This window comes from Gorilla gorilla, chromosome 7 (genome assembly GCF_029281585.2).
Source record: "Gorilla gorilla gorilla isolate KB3781 chromosome 7, NHGRI_mGorGor1-v2.1_pri, whole genome shotgun sequence".
NCBI classification, from domain to species: Eukaryota; Metazoa; Chordata; class Mammalia; order Primates; family Hominidae; genus Gorilla; species Gorilla gorilla.
Genome location: NC_073231.2, coordinates 95,763,060 through 95,788,550, shown reverse-complemented (window position 1 = coordinate 95,788,550; position 25,491 = coordinate 95,763,060). Strand labels below are relative to the sequence as shown.

At 38.2% G+C, this 25,491-nt stretch overlaps 1 protein-coding gene across 4 annotated transcripts; it reads right to left on the bottom strand.

Annotated features, from left to right (window-relative positions):
* Positions 1 to 399: 399 nt before the first annotated feature.
* On the bottom strand, positions 400 to 25,491 carry OSGIN2 (oxidative stress induced growth inhibitor family member 2). Of its 4 annotated transcripts, XM_019032904.3 has the most exons (7): positions 24,116 to 24,269; positions 22,734 to 22,798; positions 17,640 to 17,794; positions 13,119 to 13,255; positions 12,586 to 12,777; positions 6,162 to 6,253; positions 400 to 2,746 (listed from the first exon to the last, which is right to left on the bottom strand). In XM_019032904.3, exons 1-7 carry the CDS (start codon positions 24,128 to 24,130, stop codon positions 1,714 to 1,716), a joined length of 1,689 nt encoding a protein of 562 aa, XP_018888449.3. In that variant the 5' UTR covers positions 24,131 to 24,269; the 3' UTR covers positions 400 to 1,713. The 4 variants fall into 4 exon arrangements, with proteins under 4 accessions (XP_018888449.3, XP_018888450.2, XP_018888448.2 ...); XM_019032905.3 differs by lacking the exons at positions 22,734 to 22,798; positions 24,116 to 24,269 and adding an exon at positions 25,229 to 25,491; XM_019032903.4 differs by lacking the exons at positions 22,734 to 22,798; positions 24,116 to 24,269 and adding an exon at positions 24,517 to 25,206.

The window sequence follows — 25,491 nt, the reverse complement described above, 5'->3', positions numbered from 1 at the left end:
TTTGAGACACAAGGGGATGTCAAAGGTTTTATCCTTCCCTTTTTTATAACTGTCATTTTCTATTTAGAAGTGACAGTAAGAAAAACATCTAATCCAACTCATGCAGAGGTCAACAACAGGCAAGCAAGAGAGTACTGAAGCAAGGTGCAGTCAGAGAATGTTATTTCATTAAGATGTGAAACTGGTTTGAAAAGTTATTATCACAATAGAAAACTAAAACTGGATTGTACAGCTTGTAAAATCAAGTTAAATTAGGTGTGATATTATCAAGAGTCTAAGAATTCATCTGAAGCAATTAGTTGATCGATGCAAATATATTCTATACAATTATATTTAAGGTGAATTATGGTCCTAATAAGCTTAAGCATTTAATACTGCAATAAAATGAACAGAAAAACACACGTTAATCCACTTTTAATTCTAAGAAAAATAGAATAATGAGTTCAATGAAGACATTCCAGATGAAGTTAATTGTACCAAAAAAAGAAAATGACTGAAAAATTCAATTTGCCATGGAGAACTTCAGATGTTTTCGTCTTAACATTAAAAAGTCTAGCAGTTTGTGTGAAAACACAGACAGTAAACACACTTACATAAAGATAATTAGAACAGATAAATCCAATAAACAACCATGATATGAGCTGCTATGTCATCTCCAATGAATACTATTAGAGATCTCTAAGTACACCTTTGGAATGGAAAAGAAAAATTTTGACTTTATTTTCTATTTTAACCTTTAATAATTTAGACAATGCCCAAACAGTATTACAATTTTCGAAGTACTTACCACACCCAAATATCTTAGTTTCAGTGACAGAAAGTAATTCAGCGTTCACACAGGGATAAGTAGTTCAACCCACAATTTATTGAACTACAAATCAGATTCATTAAATGCTATGATAGTTAAATCGAGAATAAATCTCTGAAAAACATCTTGGTGAGTTCTTGGATGTCAAAGTGTATACCTCATTATTGGACTGTTTAAATTATTAGAAGAATATGAAGTACCTGTCAAGGTTTCAACAATAAAAATATTTTTTAAAAGACCCTATTTGGTAATAAATTAGATTTATACAATTGATAATTTCAAAATAAATAAAATCTGAGTTGTAAATGCCTCCTACCCTCACCCCACCCCCAGTTATACATACCTTATATCCATTTTAATTTAAACCAGTGTCTCAAATTTTTATGAGCATACATATCCCTTGGGGATCTTGTTAAAATGCAGGAAGTAAGTTGTGGGGCCTGAGAGTTTACATTTCTAACAAGCTACAGATGAAGAAGATGCTGCAGGACCCTGCACCACCCTTTGAACAGCAAGGTGACCCATTATATATTTAAAATAATTTCTGGCATAATGACTGCACAGTTTTATAGATTCAAGGCTGTACTATTTTGGAATCAAGTATAATAAATAACCAAAAATGATCACGAAAAGTAAGTTTTGCAAGAAAAGAATGTTTTAGTTAAATGAAAGCTTAAGATACACCAAGTTGGCAGTGTTTCTATTTGTCTGACAGTGACACCTTTGAAACATTACAATATAAATCAGGATACCAAATTCTAGTAACTTTTAAAAATGAAGTTACTATAGTTTGAGGCTCTCCTTCAGTTAACTCAAGTCCAGAAAATTCAAGCCAGCACACTGCAAAACAACTATTAAAAATCTTTAACGGCAAACTGTCCATTTTAATTACTTGTAAACTTGCTTTAAGCTATCCCATCTCCTCCCCCTCTTTCAACAAACAAATGCTGCTTTTTCTTCTGTCTTGTAGCTAAACAGCGTGTAACACCCAGCGCCCCTCCCTTTAAAAATCGAACAAAATTGTCTCCAACCAAAGGACCCAATGCAAAAAGGTTGGCTTCTTTAATACACTCATAGGTATATGTATCTATTTCCACAGGATTACCCTTACATGTGATTGGCTGGCTTGACTTATGGCCTAGGTAACACCCTTGATCCTTCAGAAAAGACAGATTAGGATGAGAACCTATCAATACTACTGCTGCAGACAGCTTAAATATTTTCTTCAATCCAGAAACGCTTTGGAGAACACATTTCATGTCCGACTTAAAGGAAAGCACATGGTGCTCAGGAAAGCTGGTATAATCAGATAAAAGATTTGAGTCTACAGAATATGACTGAGTACACATCATATGATAGACTTTATGATATTCAGGATACAGCTTTTTGGGAAGCTGTTTGAAAATTAAGCTTGGATCAGTTACTCGTCTGCGAAACACATGAATCACAGGGATATTACTGTTGTAAGCACACAGTACTGCATCAGCGGCAGTAAGCCCAGAACCTACAATTAACACTGGATCCACTTTGCCACGCAACTTTCCTTTGTTTATAGCAGCTCCAAATTCAGGCATTGAATGAAACACAAAAGGAAAATCTTCCCCTTCAATTTCCAGATGGGCAGGAGAATCCAACGTTCCAGTTGCCAGTGCTACATTCTCAGCAAAGAGGCAGAAGGGAACATGAGAACCATCAGCTATTCGCTGATAACCCCTAATTTCCCAGTTTCTCTTGATAAAGTTTGACTTCTCTATCTGTAAATGCTTTGTTGAAATATCTCTGTCTTGACTATCATCATCATCTTGATCTCTGTAGAGTCTTGATACGGAAGTTATGTAAGTATTCTCTCTGAAATTCTTCTGAAGACCCATGACTTTCACATAATGTTTATAGTAGCGAGCTATTTCCTCTGGCATAACTCGATCCCCTTTTAGGTTCCTAAAAAAGGAAAAGGAAAAATATCCTATAAGGATACTACTTTCAGTTTCCATGATTATTACTTATCTACCTAGTAAGCTTTTATAGCTTTTTAATTCTGCTGGACTGTCTTAGCTATACATTATCCTAATACTTAAAAAAAAAACAAAAAAAAACTTCTATTTTTAGTTAAAAATCTTCATGAATTACTTTTAGCAAAAAATTGGAAGAAGTTCCATGAGAGCAGAGACTATATTTAATGCACTTCTGTTTCCCCAGTGCCATGCATAGTGTCTGCTCAAATACACTGCTTGATAAACTTTCATTAAATGAAGGTATTAAAATGTGGATATTTGAAAATTGGACTACTTTATCTCACAATTATAATCTATAACTATCAACTGAATTATTTTCATGGCAATCATTGAGATATTACAGGCCTAACTAATATCTACGCTTCTTAAAATTATACATACCATCTTGACATGAATTTTAGTACACTGCTATTTTCCTAATAACTGAAAATAATTCAGATCTGTCTTTTGCTAAACAAAGTCATCTTACATCTAGGTAAGTAACAGATGACATTTTACTCTGTGTTTTCCTACTCATAAGCAGAGCTAAAACATAACTGTTCTTTACGAAAAACTTGCATTAGTCTATATGTCATTTTCCAAAGTTCAAAGCAACAAGCAAAATCCCCTGCCCCAATCAGATAAGCAGCAAATTATTTGACATAATTCATGATGTGGATGCTCTTCAATTTACAATGGGGTTTGTCCTGATAGACCAATTGTAAGTTGAAAATATTTTAAGTCAAAAATGCATTTAATAACAACTAGCTTACTGAATATCAAAGCTTAGCCTAGCTTGCCTTAAATGTGCTCAGAGCACTTACACTAGCCTACAGTTGGGCAAAATCATCTAACAAAAAGCCTATTTTATAATAAAGTATTGAGTATCTCATGTGACTTATTGAATTCTATACTGAAAGTGAAAAACAGAACAGTTGCATTGGTACCCAAAGTACAGTTTGTATAAAATGCACATCACTTTGGTACCACCTTAAAACCTAAAAACCTTAAGTCAAACCATCATTAATCAGGGACTGTTTGTAACTTGTAATGGGAAGTTCACAAAAATTTTTCTTTTAAAGCTTAATAATTATAATTAAGATTTAGAATTTAGATTTTTACTTCTTCAGTCATGTGTCACATAATTCAATCAACAAAGGGCAGCATATACAACAATGGTCCCATAAAGGATTATAAAGGAGCTGAAAAATTCCTACAGCTTAGTGACATCATAGCCATCTTAAAGTTGTGGTAAAATTACTTTTTTAAAAATAAATTTAGTGTACCCTAAGTGTTCAGTGTTTATAAAGTGTACCGTAGTGTACAGTAATGTGCTAGGCCTTCACATTCACTCACCACTCACCGACTCATCCAAAGCAGCTTCCAGCCCTCCAAGCTCCATTCATGGTAAGTGCCCTTATACAGGTATACCATTTTTGGTATGGTACCTCATACAGGTATACCATTTTTAATCTTTTATATCGTATTTTTACTGTACTTTTTGTATATTTAGATACAAAAATACTTACAATTGTGTTACAACTGCCTATAGTATTCAGTACAGCAACATGCTGTACTGGGTTGTAGCCTAGGAGCAACAGGCTATACCCTATAGCCTAAGGGTATAGTAGGCCATGCCCTATAGCCTAAGGGTATAGTAGGCCATACCCTATAGCCTAAGGGTATAGTAGGCTATACCACGGAGGTTTGTGTAAGTACACTTTAGGATGTTTTCCCAATGAAATCACCTAACGACACAATTCTCAGAACATATCACCATCATTAAGCAATACATGGCTGTATTATCATCTCCATTTTACAGAATAGAAAATTGACAACTAGTTTATTTGTTCAGGAACACTAGAAGTCGGAAGAGTCAGAACTCAAACTCCACCAATCTCCAGAGACCTGAGAGTCTTCTCTTAACACTACACAAAGGCAGCAACTAAACCTAAATTTATCACAAAATTCATTTGCACATATTACTTCAACACTATGCATAATTTAGAAAAGCAAATGCTTCTGGTACATAAATCATAAAGCTTTCTCTTTCTTACCCTTTTACAAAGTGAAGAATGTGTTAAGCAATTTCACTTGCCAAGTTACGAAGATCAAGAACTGTACAACTTGCCTAATTTTACTTCAAGTTTCAAACCCATATATATTTCTTTTTAAAAATCTAAAATTAATTTTTTGAAAGGTTTAATCTCAATTATCCATGATGATGTAAATTTGCTCTCCCTGAATTTCCTCATATTAAGGAAAATTTCTATGAATTAACATGGTTGTTATGTAGCAGGAAGTGAAGTACTCAAATGTTACATCCCTGTTCTAACAAAGGTTACGTAACTTCTTGCTTATTATTTTTGTGAGTAGTCAAATTAGAGTAGATTCTCTGTATTAGTAATTCTTATCTAATATTTACTATCCTTGAAAATGATTGATAGAATTTTCATATTTCTCTTTTTAAATTTTGGGATTTCCCCTTAAAATAAATAAATTTATAGTTTTCCAAGATGAGATTTCTTCCGTTCTTTTTTTTCTTTTTTTTCTGAGACAGAGTCTTGCTCTGTTGCCCAGGCTGGAGTCCAGTGGCGCGATTTCAGCTCACTGCAACCTCTGCCTCCCGGGTTCAAGCAATTCTCCTGCCTTAGCCTCCCGAGTAGCTGGGATTACAGGCATGCGCCACCACGCCTGGCTAATTTTGTGTTTTTAGTAAACAGGGTTTCACCACGTTGGTCAAGCTGGCCTCAAACTCCTGACCTCAGGTGATCCTCCCACCTCAGCCTCCCAAAACGCTGGGATTACAGGCATGAGCCACTACACCAGGCCCTCAGTTCTACTCTTATTTTTTTTTTTATTAAATATGTTCCTTCATACCCAATTAGCCAACCATAAGCCAGAGTCTAGCTTATCCATCATTTTAAATTATCAATCATAAAATATACAATCTTTATACTGAAAGTCAAACACTTTAGGTATGCAGAGTTTAGGTGTTCATATAAGAGATATGCATAGATAAAGTTATATATCAACGCATAAAAATAAAGTATGAAAAATATATGGATGGATGAGAAAGTAACTAAACAAAGAGTGATGTAACAAGACAGTAGATAAACCCATGATTAACCAAAAGTCACAGGAAACCAATCTGCAATAATCCCTTAGCTCTGTGCTTAGTTTTATAACATCTCTAAATGAAAACTAGCATATTATAATCACTGCTTCAAGGACACATTTTTATTTGAAAGACATGTACATTTATATTCTTCAGCCATGACAAAATCACAAATATTTTGAAATTTTTCCACATTCTCTTTTTCAACGTACACCAAAGAATTTTAATACAGTTCAATCTTTACCTTCGTTTACTTGATACCCAGTCCTTAAATTTAAGTCCAGGTAGTTCCATCCAACTTCCAAAGCTGATTGTCAGCATGGAGCCTTCCATATTCTATTAGAGTTTAGAAAAAAAAAAGTACAGTCAAAAAACAAGAAGTAACATGGGTTTTTTTTTTTTTTTGTCTATTTTTTAACCAAATCCATCTCATTTACAATAATTATGACTCTGGACAAGGTGCGCTCCTGCAGTCCTAAATGGTTGGATAACTTACCTCAAAAACATTACTCCAATAAACTTTCATATACCTTCATCATTTGATATTATCCCGACAACCTTCTTTCATTAGTTATACATTTATAAAACAAATTTACAATATTATCCAATGCCTATACAATGTTGATAACTTTGGTCTATGATCAACATAATTCAGATGTACAATATTATGTCAGGGAAACAAAAATTCAGTATATTCACTTTTTGAACAAAAGGAAAAATGTTCATTAAGTTCCAAAATTTTAGATGGTTTTCCATTTTAATATTATTAACTTTTTTTTAATTAGCAACAAAGAAGCTTTCCCCCCCTCCATCCATTATAATTCTAAAATCTAGGCTGATGTGGATACAGCAGCATCTCTTCTTAAGGATACAGAAATAGGCAGTGGATGCCTGAGAAACAAACCCACTGCTGAGGCTACTGCTTGCCATCAAGCTCTCTTGACCTACTTATTTCTGCTTTGTTCAATACAAAGCAAGAAAAGCCCAAAGGCCAAGTATCTATTAAACCTATGACCTCTATGATCTCTTTCAATCAACTCTTTTAGGCAGTGGCTCCTTTTCTCATAACTTCTTGCCCTGCTTCTATAACACCCAGTTTGAAAATGGGGCATATTATTATTATTATAACTGACTTTCACAGAGTACTTACTATGTGCTAGGCCCTGTGAAACCTCATTTGTGACTATATACAAATCACCCAAGAAAGAGAATGTAGCAAGCTGCCACCTGCTTTGAGGGAGGCTAGCCCTGATACCAGGTTCAGAACCTGGAATCATCATAAAACGAGCTGTTAAGAATGTATTGTCTATCAGAGATTATTTGGAACCTGAGAGTTTCACCTGTAACTCTAAAACCTTAAGGCACTACTATTTCACTTTCTGACAACAATTTTTTTAACATTATTCCCACTGCACCAGTTCTTCCAGTTGGTTGAGAGCCCTAATGCCTTGATCTCTTCATTTTTCTCCTACCTTTCTTTTTTCCCCATGTAACCTATATGCCATGAATACAAGCTGCCATGGAGACTGTAGTATTAAAGGATGCAGACTAAATAGAAGTATGTAGGAGCATATAGAAAGTATCTGGTTCTTCAAGGACACAAATGGGCTGAGGAGTGTACCATTAGAAAGGGAAAATATTCCAAGCCAAATAAAAATCCATGTGGCAGCTTAATAAAGAGAGCAAATATGAGTGTCCTTCAAGGAGTCAAAAGAAATTCAGCCTTGTGCCTGAAAGGATTAACTCAGCAGGCCTCCGTTGTTCCAACCTTTCACATTACCAAGAAAAGCCTGTCTTCAGGACGGGGCTTGGCTGCCACCCTCTTAGAAATAACTTCTGAGCCCCTGAATACTCTACCTGATAAGCATGGGTTTTGCAGGCCTAAGGCCTTGGCAATGCTATACCAGTGTAACCATGAGAGTTTATCCTAACAATGTGATTTATGTGAATACCAGTTTTTGCTCTGGGAGGTAGAGGTGAGTCACATGGGAGCTGCTGGCCTATATGACTGACCCCACAGAAAACATCCCTTGACACCACGCACCTGTGACTTTACTAGGAGTGGATATCTAGAAGCTTACACTTGGTTTCTCCTGGACTTTGCCCCGTGAGCCTTTTCCCATTGCTGATTCTAATCTGTATCCTTTCACTGTAGTAAAATTTAACCACAAGTACACCATCTTTACTGAGTCCTGTGAATCCTATTGAATCTTCGAGACTGAGAATGAACTTGGACTCCCCAACAAAAGCATGCTAGAGCACAGAATGTCAGAGATAAAAAGAGGAATATGACAAGAAACCTAATAAGGGCTAGATCGGAGTATGGTGAGATACATTACAAAGTCTACATACTATATGTTAGATGAATGGAGAGCAACTGAAGACTTTTATGCATTGGTGTAACATCTCAGACATGTAATTTAGAAAGATGAGTCTGGCTTTGGTATGGATAATGGATTGGAGAAGACACAATGAGTAAGAAAACCATTTAGAAAGGGTTTGCAGTAATTCTGGTGAAAGATAGCGGTGACCAATATTAGCAACAAAATAGAGTAGATGGACCCAAAATATCATAAATGAAAAAGATTTGGTGATTAATTTGAAATGGGAGTTGAAGGAAGAGAAATCAAGGAAGACTCAGGTTCCTGGCTTGAGTAACTACATGAGAATGTCATTTAATGACAAGGAAATTGAAGGGACTTGATGATAAAGTTAGTTAGTTTTAGGTATGCTGAGTCTGAGGACACCTGCAGAATAATCAAGGGAATGTATTTACTTGGGTATATGAGAAACAGCAATCTGGGCTGGTTTTGATTTTGGGAATTCTGATTTGGGAATCAATATCAATATGCAAGCCATTGAAGTAGGTAAGATAACCCAGGGAGAATGAAGAGTATGAAGAAAAGACCTGGGCTTGGGATAAGGTCTACAGAAGCACATTTTTAAGGAACAAGAGTCAGCTGGGTGTGGTGGCACACACCTGCAATCCCAGCACTGGGAGGCTAAGCCAGGAGGATCATTTGAGCTCAGGGGTCCGAGGCTGCAGTGAGCTATGACTGTACCACTGCACTCCAACCCTGCATGACAGAGTGAGACCCTCTCTCAAAAACAACAACAACAAAAAAGACAAGAATCCACAAAGGTATCAGAAAAGGAGTGATCAAACAGGAAGAAAAACAAGGAGACTGAAGATTCAGAGAACCTAAGAAAGATATTAACACTGTCAAAAGCTGCAGAGATCAGAAAAGATAAATTCTGAGACTCGTCATCAAATTAAGCAAAAAAGAAAGTTACTGACTTTCAGAAAAAACAGTTCCAATGGAAAACCGGTGGCAGAAGGTAGAGTGAGTAAGCTAAGGAGCAGAAAGCAAAGGCAGGGAGAAGTATGTATAGGTAACTCTTTCAGGAAGTTAGCTATACACCAAAGGATAAAGATCAGCTGGCACCTAAAATTTTTTTAAAGATGGAAATAATTTCAGCATGTTTACATACTGACCAATAGAAGCTGGCAGAGAAATTGAAGATATAAAAGAAATGGGGAAAATCAAATAAATAATGTTCTTGGGAAGACAGGGATCCAGAATGTGGCTGGAAGGTGAGCCTTAGTAGTAATATCTCTTCCATTATAACAGGGGATTTTAAAAAAAAGAATTTGCATCAATGTGTAAGTTTTCGGTTTGAGTGTGAAATTGTGGAAGTTCAATCCTAATGGATTACATTTTATCTGTAAAATAAGAACCAAGACCACTTCTAAGCATGAAACAGAAAAAAGAGATAAAGGTTTGAAAAGAAGTTAATAAGGAAATATCAAAGGTTATAGTAGTGTTTTGGCCCCAACTGAGAGTGGAGAATATTTTCACAGTTGTATAATTTTTTTTCTGGGGGTCTGACTGCTCAAGTGTAAGAAAAGATAAAGTGGATAGTTAGATGAATTTCCTGTATGACAAACCTATGTGACAGAAGGACAATGGGTTAAGGGAACTAAAGAGAATAGTTAACTCCATGGACTATAGAAGCTGGGCTGGATAAGTAAAGATATGAAGATCACAGCCTGGAGCACGCTCTGTGTTCAAAGATTATGTATAGTGTGCATAACTGGGTGATAAGCTTGAAGAACAGGAAACTGTGATCAGAAAGGAAGACACTTGAGAATTTAGGTTTTTACAAGTTGAGTAGTTATGACAGATAAGATCTACAGTGGGGCCACTGGAGTGAGTAGCTAATGAAGAATATAACATCATCAAGAATGAGGTGACCAAAGAACAAAAAGGTTAAGATCTTGGTTCTGTGTCATGTTTGTAGAGGTAAAATTATTCAAGGTGATAACAAAACTTGGGATATAATGGAAGACCCATGAATTAGGTGCCACAGATTCAGTAACTGGAGACAGTCTGGAATGGTAAAAAAGCCAGAAATGGAGACAGTCTGGAGACAATCTGGAATAGTAGAAAAGCTAGAAAATGGCATCATCTGTTCAATGGAACAGGACTTTTTACACAAGTGCATAGGGGTGTGAAGAGAAGACCAACCTTACTAGCCAACCTGATGGGACATAGGGCTATGGGACAATGAATAGGCTCCACTTCAGAGGGCTACAGTGGGAATGGTATCTTTAGGAAAGAGTAAGCTTTCAAGAAAGGGAGCAGAAGCAGCATCTGACTGAATGGTTAAAGATGTGGGAAAGCAAACAAGTTGTTTATCACTAAATTGGTTCAAGGGGCCACAGAAAGTTTGGAAGAGAGAAGAGTGATGAGAAACTAGATCACAAGAGAAACAGAGAACTATATGAAGATAAGTAGGAGAGAGGGGTGATGACTCAAGGAGTTTACATCTTAAGTCACGACTCAGGTTAATTAGGATGTACATAAACCATAGCAGGGGAGATGGTCGCATAAACAGATAAATAGTACTACAGGCAAGCACAGTAAGATTAAGACATGGAATGCAGGTAGGATCAAGTAATTATGTCTGGGAACATTAGGAACCTTCACAGAGGTGATGACTGGCAACTGGTACACAGCTGAAATATTACTTACAGCCCTATTTTAGTGAATACATGCCTGAAAAAAATCAGCAACTTTTAGGTATATTTTAACCTTTATCACTGGCTCAAAATGTGTTTTTAGTAATCAGGGTTTATCCATACTTTAACTTTTTTATACATAAGTGAAAGAAATGAAACAGATCAATTATCGCCTGCACATTCTTCTAAGTGGAAAAAACGTAAGTAAAATAAAACCTCAGGAATTCAGAGAAGGCAGTCTAAATGCCCTCCCCACCTCCAAATACATTATGGCTTTTTTTTTTTTAATTAAGAATGCTACTAATTAACAGAAAATATAAACACTTAAGTTTTGGGCATGACAGAATTCTTTCTTATCTTGTATTGGTGGTTTCACAGTTACAGGCATTTGTCAAATTATACACTCTAAATGGATGCAGCTTATTATAAATAAAGCTTAAAGTTGATATGAAAAAGTAAAAATCATAAAACTTAAGCTAAAAGCAACAAATAATTTGGTAGTTGCTACTCATTATTAAAAAGAGAATAAAGATTTTAAAAGAAACCCATGACATATTTAATCTAGGAATGTCCCGATACCCTAAAACAGTCATTTTATAAACGTAAACAACTTTTCAGATGTGCAAAACTGCACTAATACATGAATAGCCAACCGAAGTTTGTACTAAAAATTTGGTATGTAATATATTAAAGTTCCCATGAAGTCTATAATTCATAACACAGCAAACTAAATTACTTAACATCAACTTGTATAACAAATGAACACTCACTACACACTAGACACAGTGTTAACTGCTAAAAACACAGGAAGGATGAACAATTATTACGTACTGGCCCCCTAATAAAATGCACTGAGTGAATCCTTAATTCACTGGTTCTCTGGTTTAACCTCTGCTATGAACCGAATTGTATCTACCCAAAATTCTTATGTTGAGGTCCTGACCCCCAATGTGATGCTTTTGGAGATGGGGCCTTTGGGAGGTAAGTAGGGCTAGATGAGGTCATGAGGGTAGGTCCCTCAGAATGGGATTACTGGCTTCATAAGAAGAGAATATTTCTCTCTCTCTGCTATGTGAGGACACATTGAGAAGGCAGCTATCTGAAAGCTAGGAAGAGGGCCTTTACCAGGAACTGAACTGGCTAGAACCTTCATCTTGGGACTTCCAGCCTCCAGAACTGTGAGAAATAAATATGTTGTTTAAGCCATCAATTCTATGGCATTTTGTTATCACGGACAAGCAGACTAACACAACCTCTTCTACATTTTTCATTTAAGATTCTGAAAATATAAGAAAATAATGGATACTGCTTTGAAATACTATGTGAGATTCTGTAAAGTCTAAAATGAATAAGTGAGTTTCAAATTTTTATTATACAAGACATTCTTGAAATGTTTTCTACATAATTCTTGTAAGATAGTATAGAGACATGCTTATTCTAAGACTGTACCAGTAATAAAATTTGGCTTGATTTACTGCTACTAGTAATAAACCCATATTTAACTAACTGAACAGCATTAAAGTTCTTCTCAAATAAAAATGTGATAAACATCACATATAACATTATCATAATGCTTAAGAATAAAGTTGGTCTTATCAAGACAAATAATTCACATACACTAAAATACTAAGAAAAATATACTCACATGCCAAGCCCCACCAGGTGGACCTTTACCAAGAACTACGTGAGGGATATAATGATGTTGCTCTAATTTCCAGTGCAAAACGGATGGATAATCATACCCAAAGTCAGCATCTGGATGAAGAAGTGTATCGAAAAGTACTGCAACTGGATTGGATGATCGGCCCTCAAGGCCCTCAGACAAGTATTCTAAGTCCTGAATGAACAAAAGGGAGACAGAGTTTGAAAAAAGCCAGCATTTCCCAGATAGTATATTCTAATGCTTACCATGATGCTCCAATGATAAAAAGCAGTACCCCCAACTTGACCACAGAGCACCTACCAAGTCTCCATTAGAAAATAATTCAGAAAACTCTGCTCTAATAAATTCAAGAAAATAAACCGAAGTAACTCAGAATACATTTACGAATCTAAAATAAAAATGATATAAGGTGTTATTTAGAATAAGGGGTTTCAACTAAGAAAGTTCATATAAATAAAAACTAATCTTGTTTCAGCATAAAAAATTTTTTTAAATTGACATGTAAGAAATAATACCTGATCAACAATGGAAAGATGTCTTGCTTCTTCTAATTTACTATTTAAGATTGTATTTGGGTGTATTGCTTCTGATGATAAATACGGTCTGTAGCCTGATAACATATAAGAAAGGCATATTCCTGAGGGTCCATTTCCTATTAAAAATAAAAGGTGGAAAGGGGTAGGTCATGCATCTTAATACTCTTGTTCCTTGGCTTTTTTCCTACTTTGAAGATAGCTCTTTTCTCTGACCAGTTCTTCCTTTTCTAATCTCTTAAAACCAGATGTTTCATGAGATTTTAACCTCTGCCTTCTCTCCTATTTTCTTTTGGGAATCTCATCTACTCAAGGCTTCAACTCTCTAGGCTACTGACATCCAAAATTAGTTCTCTAAATTGACCTATTTCCCAAGGATATATCCCACATTTCCATTCCACTTCTTGATTCTACCTGATAGAATGGCCCACTAATAACTTAAATGTAATGTGCTCAAAAGCAAGATCATGAGTCCCTTCACTGAGGTGCCCTCTCCTTCAAACCCTATCCTATCTCAAAGTATGGTACTAGCAAACTTCTAAGTTAATCAGTTTCTGGTTCTAAACCTAGTTTGCCCCCTATATCTTGTCAGTTGTCTTTGCTATTCTCATTCCTGTACTTCACCTAAAAGACAAGTCTCCTACTGTTTCTCTGCCCTGAGATTCACCCACTCCCAATCATTTCACATACTACATTCACATAAGTTTTGGTAACATAATCCTCATCATGTTAGCCTTCTGTTCTAAAGGTCTTCATTGTTTGTTTCTGACTATCCAGTGTTCTCCATTTGAAACAACTTTTGCAAAGATTATGACAGTGAGAGAAATCTAACATGGCTGACTCCATCTTGCTTCTAGCTTCAAAGGCCGGCTGTCTTCCCTCACTCCTGGGTATAGGCAAAGCTAATCATGGAAGGAATTTATAGTTTAATCTTAAAAGCAAGGATGGTAACAGTCCTTCCCAAAATTAAACCGCCTTTCTAAAACTAATGAAAGGCCACAAGGTTGGGATTATGAGAGGTGCCGGAATTCTGCTAAGATGTAGGCAGAGTTTCTATAATCCTTTACTGCTGAAGAGTCATGCAGCCAGAGGTCACATGATATGTGACTTCCCTAATTGCTCTTACAGATAACATCGCTACTGTAGATCCTGAGGTTGGCCTTTTGAAATGTCTTTTCAGACTTTTGCATTTCTGATGACTGTCTGACTCTATTGGTCCCAAGATTCAAGACTCAGACCCAAGACTCAACTGAACCAGTCCTGTGGCCCCCCACCCAGAGTTGGACTCAGTGCTAGAGAACCATTTTTGACACCCCCAGCATGGCATCCCCAACCAATCAGCAGCACCCTATTCCCTAGTCCCCTGTTCACCCAACTATCCTTGAAAAACCCTAACCTCCAAGCCATCAGGAGGGATCAGGAGTTTTGTTTTTCTCGTTGTTTTTTTTTTTTTTTTTTGAGACAGAGTCTCGCTGTGTCACCAGGCTGGAGTGCAGTAGCATGATCTCGGCTCACTGCAACCTCTGCCTCCTGGGTTCAAGCGATCCTCCTGCCTCAGCCTCCCAAGTAGCTAGGACTAGAGGTGTGCGACACCACACCCAGCTAATTTTTGTATTTTTAGTAGAGACGGGGTTTCAGCATGTTGGCCAGGACAGTCTTGATCTCTTGACCTCATGATCCACCCACCACAGCCTCCCCAAGTGCTGGGATTACAAGTGTGAGCCATCACGCCCAACCAATCAGGAGTTTTATGAGGAGACTAATTTGAACAACTGCAGTTCTCTCACATGGGCTGGCCTTGTGTCAACTTCTTTACTGCAATGCCATGGTCTCAGTGAAATGGTTTTGTCTGTGCAGCAGGCAAGAAACTGCCAGGTGATTATACATCTCAACCATCTTTCCAGTCCTAAATCCTGATATTGCTTTCCTATATGTTTATATGCTTTAACTAAAACCAAACTGGATTTCCTGAACTACTTCCATTTATGAATTAATAATTCCTTTATTCTGGATTACCACTTATTATCTCTGCCTTTCAAAAATTTAATCCAACCTAGAGAATTGCTAGCTGCAAAGAAAAAATCCTGTTCCTTATCTAATATGTTACCCCAAATAAAATATACTCAAAGATATAAGAAAAGTAAAACCATAAGAATACTAGAAACAGAGAAAGCAGAGAAAAATTTCAACTTATAATTCTAGAATAGGAAGCCTTAAAGACTGAAAGAAAAATAAAAAAATATATATATTTAGAACTAATCTTATATCTTTTTTTTTTTTTTTTTTTTTTGAGACGGAGTCTCGCTCTGTCGCCCAAGCTGGAGTACAGTGGTGCGATCTTGGCTCATTGCAACCTCTGCCTCACGGGTTCACACCATTCTCCTGCCTCAGCCTCCCGAGAAGCTGGGACTGACTACAGGCGCTCGCCACCATGCCTGGCTAATTTTTTGTATTTTTAGTAGAGACAAGGTTTCACCCTGTTAGCCAGGATGGTCTCGATCTCCTGACCTTGTTATCTGCCCGCCTCAGCCTCCCAAGTGCTGGGATTACAGGTGTGAGCTACCAGGCCTGGCCCTCTTTTCCTTTTTTTTTTTTTTTTTTGAGACAGAGTTTCACTTGTCGCCCAAGCTGGAGTACAATGGCGCAATCGCGGCTCACTGCACCTCCACCTCCTGGGTTCAGGAGATCCTCCTGCCTCAGCCTCCCAAGTAGCTAGGATTACAGTCGCCCGCCACCATGCCCGGCTAATTTTTGTATTTTTAGTAGAGACGGGGTTTCACCATGTTGGCCAGGTTGGTCTAGAACTCCTGTGCTCAGATGATCCAGCCCACCTCAGCCTCCCAAAGTTCTGGGATAACAGGCATGATCCACCGTGCCCAGAGATGTCCCAGTCCTATCCCCTAGAACCTGCAAATGTTACTACAGACCAAAAGGACTTTGTAGATATGATTAAGGATCCTGAGATGGAGAGTAGTCTAGATTACCCAGGTAGACCCAATCTAATCACAAGAGTCCTTAAAAATAGAGAACTTTTCCCAGTTGTGGTGAAAGGGAGACATGACAATGAAAGAAGGTTAAGAAACAACATTGCTGATTTTGAAGCTACAGAAGGGAGCCACGAGAAGGAAACATTCTTCCCTAGAGCCTCCAGAAAGCAACACAGCCCTGCCGACACCTTGATTTTGGCCCAGGAAGACGCATGTTGAATTTCTGACCCACAGAACAGAATAATACATTCACATTGTTTAAAGCCACTAGTTTTGTGGTAATTTGTTACAGCGGCAACAGAAAACATATATTTAAGAAATTAGCTCTTTATGCTCAGGCTGGTGGTGCCATTGTCAACAGTAATGACACTATATAAATATACATGAGGCTAAGCTACTCACAGCTAGCTGAGGCAAAACAGGGATAGGCTGTTTTGTGGGAAGTGGAGTGGGCAGGTGCAAATGAAGGTTAAGTTTTTCTTTTCTGAACTTCCCACAGCCTAGCCACACAAGAAGACAGGATTCCTCCATTCATTCAGGATAGAAAACCAAGGTTAGAGGTAAGGGGGAAAATGAAACATGACGTATGGTCCCTGATATCTCTTGGTTGAGAACTATTACAAAAACTGTCACCTCTATCATATCCTGTAGAGGAGAATCTAGTATAGAACCTAATACAGAACAATCTTGCTCTCCTCTTTTCCTCCCACAAGCCAGAGGACATGAATTTTCTCCCTTTCCTACTAACTTTGAAACAAGCTGTCAAAGAAACACAGGAAGTCATATGCTACCAAGGCACCTATATTCCTTAACTCTCTCCTCTGGCTTAGTTAGCTTCACACTATATTCCTTGTCTGAATTCCTCGACTTTGTATATTAGATGAAAAATATACATAACAGGTAATTAAATGCATGCAATAAAACTAAATTATAAAAGCTTATAAATCTGAATGTTTTATTAATAGTTTAATTGTTAATATCTTAAATGCCTATCTGTTGAGGTGATACAAAGGATATAAAATAGTAGTGTTGTGGTTAAGGTAACTGTAAACATTACCTTAGAGTACTATAATGTCATTGCTAATAGAGCACCGGTTACTAACTTGCATGTTACTCCACATCTGTGTCAGTTTCTCTGTCTGTATCCGCCCTACCAACATCAGAAGTCTGCAGAGTTGTAAGGTATTATCCAATAATATACATAGAATACTCTTCAGAGCTCTAATAATATTATCACATTACCATGACACTGTCTTATAATTAACACAAATGTAGGAGGTATCTTAAAATAATGTATAAATATCAGTTCTTCACTAAAAAGATACTGCATTTTAACACAGATGCTAAAATCAGATAAACCAATTACTCTCCAAAGATTTGGTTATTAGTTTTTTAGCATATCAAACCACCTAAGAATACTTTTCAATAAAATCTTAAGAACTTGTACTAACTGTAGATTTATAAAAGTATTAAGGGTCATTAACTATATTTTAAAAGATAAAATACAATAACTTACCTACTATTACCACAGGAAAAGTCACTGACGAATCTTCCAGTAAAGAAGTTTCTTCAACTAATGGCATCGCTTTAACTTTTCGCCCCAAGTTGTCACCAAAGTATTGCACTAAGGAATTAAAAATCTCTCCTTCAGTTTCAGTGTCACTATAGTTTCTTTAAAAAAAAAAAGGGGGAATAAAAAGAGATATAGTCAATGTAGCCTTTATAAAAATCAATCTCTACTCTTGAGTTTATTTAGACATAAAATATTTTAATCGTTCCATAAAAGAAGCAAAGAAAATCCTTCTAATTAATGCTTTCAAATTAGTAGCTTCGCTACATGTCAACCTATACCAACTTGAAGGCCAAATATCCCCAATATTAATAGTTGCTTTTCTCTCACAAGTATCTTCTAGGCAAGTCTCTAATAAGCAGTTCTCTCATGATCAAAGACAGCATGGTGTTGAGGAGTTTATAATTCTCTGAAATTGGCCTAGAAATGGCTAGTTTCTCCTCTACACCTTTCTTTTTAAAAGGTGAGTGCATTAAAAGACAATATATAGTCATATACATTTTAAGAAAAAGTTACGGTATTTATATATTATAAATTGTGCATTTTCATATAAGAAATTAGGTTTATACATTTTTATTCAAAAAATATACTACATATATATTTTATATATATATATATATTTTTTTTTTTTTTTTTTTTTGGAAACAAGGTCTTGCTCTGTCACCCAGGCTGGAGTACAATGGCGCAAACATGGCTCACTGCAGCCTCCACCTCCTGGGCTCATGTCATCCTCTTGCTTCAGCCTCCAGAGTAGCCGGGGCTACAGGTGTGCCACCACACTTGGCTAATTTAAAAAATATTTTTTGGTAGAGATAGGATCTCGCTATGTTACCCAGACTTCAAAAATATGTTTAAAAAAATCTTAATGTTATTTTCCAATTTTTCTTTCTCAATTGGCTCTCTAGAAATTAGTTTTAGCATTCTCACATTTTCATGCAATACATGGAGTATCTCCTGCACACAGGTAATGTTCTGCATTATACAACAGATTACTTTAGAATAGAATCCCTTAATTAATTTTATCTTCATACAGTCAGTAACAGCCACAATGTCTGGAAGTATTAAATTAAGTACCTACTAGTGGGTAAGTGTGTTTATTACTACTCTCAGATGATAAATAAGCATGGGATAGATCAGTTATTTCACAAGATTGAACTCACTGATCCCAGAGGAGGCTGATAAACAGAAAAGAATCAGGCAGAGACAGGCATTTCTACTTCCGTATAACCTTCAGAGTTCCCAATCTACCCTAGGATAGGGGAGACTTCCTCAGGACATACCGAGAGCTTTCTTGAAGCAAAGAAAGTAACCTGTACCCCAAATATTTGGTTTCCTCTTACATAGCCTCTTCTGACCAAAACAGACACCAATCAGACATGGCTACTAAGGGAAACCCCTCCTCACAGTGCAAGCCTACCCTTTGGAGGAAGTTTTATATGCTCAATCCATCTATTTCTGACTCATTCCAACTACTGCCTCTGATCAGATCCAGATGCATCAGCTGTCTTGCCCGTGCCTGCTTCTACCTCTTGGCAACTGCATTTAACATGTTTTATATTCTGCTCTGTCCCTGGTATTTCTCCAAAGTATGTGCAAAGGTTAGGTTCTCCTGTACCTTTGGAGGCTTCTGATCAAAGTCATTTTGATCAGAAACCTCCAAACCACTGCTCAAAGAAATCAGAGATGACACACACAAACCACTGCTCAATGAAATCAGAGGCGACGGGAATGGGAAAACATTCCATATTCATGTGTAGGAAGAATCAGTATCATTAAAATGGCTATACAAATTCATACAAACTGCCCAAAGCAATTTATAGATACAAAGCTATTCCCATTAAACTCCCAATGACATTCTTCAAAGAACTAGAAAAAACTATTTTAAAATTCATATGAAACCAAAAAAGAGCCTAAATAGCCAAGGCAATCCTAAGTGAAAAGAACAAAGCGGGAAGCATCACCTCACCTGACTTCAGACTATTCTACAGGGCTACAGTAACCAAAACAGCATGGTACTGGTACAAAAACAGACACATAGACCAATGGAAGAGAAAACCCAGAAATAAGACCACACACCTGCAACTATCTGATCTTTGACAAACCTGACAAAAATAAGCAATGGGGAAAGGATTCCCTATTCAATAAATAGTGCTGGGATAACTAGTTAGCCATATGCAGAAGATCTAAACTGGATAACTTCCTTATACCACATACAAAAAGTAACTCTAGATGGATTAAAGACTCAAATATAAAACCCCAAACTGTATAAACCCTGGAAGACAACCTAGGCAATACCATTCAGGACACAGGCACAAGCAAAGTTTCATGAGGAAGACGCCAAAGGCAACTGCAACAAAAGCAAAAAAAAATTGACAAATGGTATCTAATTAAACTAACGAGCTTCTGCACAGCAAAAGAAACTATCAACAGAGTAAACAGACAACCAACAGAATGGGAGAAAATTTTTGCAAACTATGCATCCAACAAAGGTCTAATATCCAGCATCTATGAGGAACTTAAATTTACAAGAAAAAACAACCCTACAGAAAAGTGGGCAAAGGACATGAACAGACACTTCTCAAAAGAAGACATACAGGCAGCCAACAATCATATGAAAAAAAGTTCAACATCACTCATTAGAGAAACGCAAATCAAAACCACAATTAGGTACCATCTAACACCAGTCAAAATGGCTATTAAAAAGTCAAAAAATAACAAATGCTGACAAGGTTATGGAGAAAAGGGAATGCTTATATGTTGGGGGGAGTGTATTAGTTCAGCCATTGTGGAATAGTGTGGTGATTCCTCAAAGACCTAAAGATAGAAATACCATTCGACCCATCAATCCCATTACTGAGTATATACCCAAAGGAATAAAAATCATTCTATTATACAGACAAATGCACATGTACATTCACTGCAGCACTATTCACCATGGCAAAGGCATGGAATCAACCTAAACGCCCATCAATGATAGACTGGATAAAGAAAACATGGTACATATGCACCATAGAATACTATACAGCCACAAAAAAGAATGAGATCAGGTCCTTTGCAGGGACATAGATGGAGCTGGAGGCCCTTATCCTTAGCAAACTAACACAGGAACAGAAAACCAAAGACCACATGTTGTCACTTATATAAGGGGGAGCTAAATGAGAACACATGCACACACAGAGGGGAACAACACACACTGGGGCGCACCTGAGGATGAAGGGTGGGAGGAGGGAGAGGATCAAGAAAAACAACTAATGCAAGTTTGTTCAACCCACATGCGGCCCAGGATGGCTTTGGATGTGGCTCAACACAAATTCGTAGACTTTCTTAAAACATTATGAGATTTTCTTGCCATTTTTTTTAAGCTCATCAGCTATCATCAATGTGAGTGTATTTTATGTGTGGCCCAAGACAATTCTTCCAATGTGGTCCAGGGAAGCAAAAAGACTGGACACCCCTGAACTAATGGGTACTAGGCTTAATACCTGCGTGATGAAACAAACTCCCATGACACGTTTACCTACGTAAGAAACCTGAACTTGCATCCCTGTACTTAAAAGAAAAAACAGAATATTAAGTTTTTCAATCCATGAATATAGATTTCCTTTCCATTTATTTAGACCTTTAATTTCTCTCAACATTTTGTAGTTTTCAGTGCACAAGTATTGCATTTTTTATTAAATTTATTCTTATGTATTTCATTTTTTGATGCTATTATATAAATGAAATACCTTTGTTAATTTCATTTTAAGTTATTCAGTGTTAATGTACAGAAATACAATTCACTTTTGTATGTTGATTTTGCATCCTGCAATACCGTTGAATTTATTTATTAGGTCTAGTAGTTTTTTGCATGTGCAGCCCTCAAGCAATGAAGAACCAAAGTTTAGCTTATCCAAATTCTCTACACATTAGCTTATCTAAATTTACATAGTATAGGTAATCTGCTCTGATTTTTCAGGAGCCACTGGTATAAACTCTGTGATAAACTATTTGTAGTAAACCTGCCTACTATTTGATAGTGGTTTAACACAAAGAAAAACAAGGAAACAAAAAACGGAAAGTGTGATTCACTGGTTTTACATAAAACATTAATGAAACAAGACTTTTAGTAATTATTCTAAAAAATTCAGAGCTTAAGTTATAAATTTAGTATTGCTGTACATGTTTTATAGTACATGCACAGTATATCACAGGTCTATGAACAGTGCTAATCTCTAGATTTCCAATTTGATATTTGTTCTATTTAAAACAAGAGCTTATTTTGAGTAATAAAAATCTACTTTTTCTTCGAGGCACAAATTAAAATTGGAAAATACGTACAATTACATTTAGCAACTAGTAAAGAACAGCACTTTACATGCAAAATTAGTTACTCTATTGTTAGGAAGCAAGTTAAAAGCCTATTTGACATTTAAGATGCTTTTAGAGGCCTTCCATTTTTTGTTTTTGAAACATTACAGCACAAAGTTTCAGAGAACATTTCAAAGGATAGTGTGGACAAAGTATCAGGATAACAAAAAGACTTTTTCCATACCATAGCAGTACTTGTTTAAATGATCAAACTAAAATGAAATGCTTTACTAACTGAATTTTTATAGTCTTTGGAACCATGAACCTAAAATTTACCAAATTTATACTACCACATGGAAAGAAGGTTCTAAAGCCACAAATGAAGTCAGTCACACTCTTCATCTTCCAGAACACGAAGGAAGAGGTTTTTTCCTTTGGAAAGTTAGTGGACAGTTCTCTCACTACTTATCCATTCAGATGTTAGACAATACAGATGTCACAACCTGTTTTATAATCTGTGTTTTTTTGTGTGTTTTTTGTTGTTTTGAGACTGTCTCACTCTGTCGCCCAGTTGGAATGCAGTGGTGCGATCTCAGGTCACTGCAACGTGTCTCCTGGGTTCAAGCTATTCTCCTGCCTCAACCTCCCGAGTAGCTGGGATTACAGGCGCACACCACCCTGCCCGGCTAATTTTTGAGTTTTTAGTAGAGACGGGGTTTCACCATGTTGGCCAGGATGACCTGAACTGACCTGAAACTGCTCGAGAAATAGCACTGGTAAATCAGAAACATATTCCTGAAGGAGCTGGTAAACAACTAAAAAAAAAAAAATACTTTAGACACAACAGAACTGTTTTTGCAATAAAAAGTGTGGTTTATTAATCATAATGTTTATCTTTGGCAGCTAGCTTGTTTTTCTTTCTGTCCCTCAAGACTAAAACATAGCAAATACTTTGTTTTCACTCCCTACTCCAAATTTCTGTGCACGACACGAAGCAAATGGTATTCAACACCCAGTATTAGTCAAAAGAATATGAATCCTACACTGTGCATCAAAAGGTGTCAAATAGCTTTCACACAATATTTTCTGAAAGGCATCTTAGATTCTCATGGGCTTTATTTAGTTTAACAAGTTTCACTAGGGGAACCTATTTCCTAAAACTTTCCATAGTCAATCTGATACTTTCAAACCGCTGTCTCAGTAGTCAACAAATTTGCCTAAAAGTTAAAATCAAGCAGTTTATTATATGAAACAATTTTTCCTTAATATCCACAACTTAGAGACTCATTCTAAACTCACTAAGAGGTTAGACAAGCTTGGATTATCGCTGTTACAAAAGAAGTTCCAAACTTTCTCTATGCCTTACATCTCTTTTACTATAGGATGACGCTTCTTAACCTCTTCTCTGAATACTGTTCTTAAATATACACAGGATTTACAAGAAAACTAATTCTATTAAAACAGTCATAAAAAGTAAACGTGATATATATGTGTATGTGCTTCTCTGTTGCATTCAATAAATTCAGTGATGTGTTACTATAATTTTGAAGAAATAAGTATAAACTGTATTTCTATATTAACTGCAATGTGATATAAACATATTTTATGATCTCTACTGATGACAGTCACAGATACTACTGTGATTTGTTGCTTATATTTGTAACTGAATATTAGTTTTTAAAATTTAGTGAAATGATATACCTTTCTTTCCATCCAAGTTCATGGGTTACCTAAATTGTATGAAACCCATTATTTAGGAACGCTTGATCAAAATTTCATATTTTACCAGGGAAGAAGTCTTACATAGAATTATTCTGGAACATCAGTATAAAGCAAGGTACTAAAGTATTCCCTATGCTTAACCATTCTTCACCCCAGGGTTAAAATCAGTTTCTAGTGTCTGGTCTTTCCACCAATGACTGAGGTGTTGACCAAATGTGCTAGATCTAGAAAACATACTTTTATTTTAGAAATGTATTATATTTTATCACCCCTAAAACCTTTCCCCATAAGGTGATTGTAAAACCGCCTCATTCTTTAAATTTCTACAACACACACGTCTTACCACGGCTAACATCTTAACAAGGCAGAATCTATTTGTGACTAGATGACACTGAAATGTAGTTCCCTACCTTCCTTCCACTCATTACATTATTTAGAAGACTTTTTCAGAAATAATTTTTTTTTAGGGAGGCAGGCACTTCGTAGAACCCTTCACTAAAACTTTGCACTACTGGGAAGTCTCAGCTCGCCGTAACCGACTCAGTCCGGGCCTAGCCGGTCCCGCAGTCCCGTGACCCGCGCGGTCCAGCGCGAGAAAAGGGAACAGCGCAGGGCTCCCCGGAGCAAGGACCCCACCACACCGCACCCCACCCCACCCCCACGCCAGGCAGGACGGCCGAGGCGGGACGACGCTGCGGTCCAGGCGCTCGCCCTCCACCCCGGTCCCGGTCCCGGTCCCGGTCCCAGGCCAAAAAGCTCGAGAGCGCGGCATCCCCGCCTGCTCCCCTCCCATCCCCGGCGAGGAAGTCACCTGAAATGACCAGCCAGGGAGCAGCGGCAGCACCACACGGGCATGGAGCGCTGCGCGAGGGGCGCCCGAGCGCGGCCGCCGTGGCCGCCTCCGCCTCCCCCGGCGAGGCTGCCCGCTTGGGGCGCCCGCTGGCTCGGGGTCGCGGGGTCTGCCGGGCGCCCCTGCCTCGCGCCTCGCCGTTGCCGCGGCTGCCCCGGCTCTGTGGCGCCGGAGTCTGCCTCCAGATAGCGGCTTCCGCTCCTCGCCTGCAGGGAGCCAGGCGCCGGAGGCGGGTGATCTCGGGGCGCCGCGATAGGGGCGGAGCGGGGCGGGGACGCTGCGACGGCGGCTGCAGCGGCGCGCGGGCCCCTCCTCGCAGGTGCGGCTGCGGCGGGCGAAGTCTGCGATTGGTGGAGCCGCGGCCCGGGCGAGGGGCCGGGCCTGATGGAGCCGAGGCTGCGCGGGCAGGGGACCGAGATCTGCAGGCAAACTGCGCGGCTCGAGCGGCGGCAATCGGGACCTAGACCTCGGTCAGCGCCCCGCCGCCCCTCTGCGTGCGACTTGGTGAGGCCGGTGGGTGCGCGTCGAGAGGGCCGAGGGACGAGCGGAAGAGAAGCTGCTGCGAACTCGGGCCACCCAGATGGCCCGGCGGAGGTCCCTGCGTAAGGCGCGGCCTCGGCCACCTCGCCGAGGACCCCGGGAAGGGTCGAGCTTCCCATGCCTGAGAACCCACCTTTGGGCATTTCCTCGCGCTGCCGGGGTGCAGACGCCGGGAGCTTCCGGGTGCCTCTCCCGCTGACCCCCGCATCACAGTCACCTGGGGGACTCACCAAACCACAGGTGCCCGGGACCCGCCCACCACGCTTCTTTTATGGAAGTCCCGCTTCCGGGAAGAGGTCATCCTCCCCTCTTCATGTCTCTCAAACACCCACAAGTGTAGGAATTACCAGCACGCCGGGTGAAAATCCAGGTGCTCATCAGGCCCGCCCCAGACCA

Coding starts and splice junctions, on each gene's coding strand:
- OSGIN2 (XM_019032904.3), bottom strand. Junction 17,795..22,733: donor TATTTCTCGAGCAGTTTCAG/GTCAGTTCAGGT, acceptor TTTTTTTTAAAG/AAACTATAGTGACACTGAAA. Junction 13,256..17,639: donor TTTTCCTGTGGTAATAGTAG/GTAAGTTATTGT, acceptor TATTTTTAATAG/GAAATGGACCCTCAGGAATA.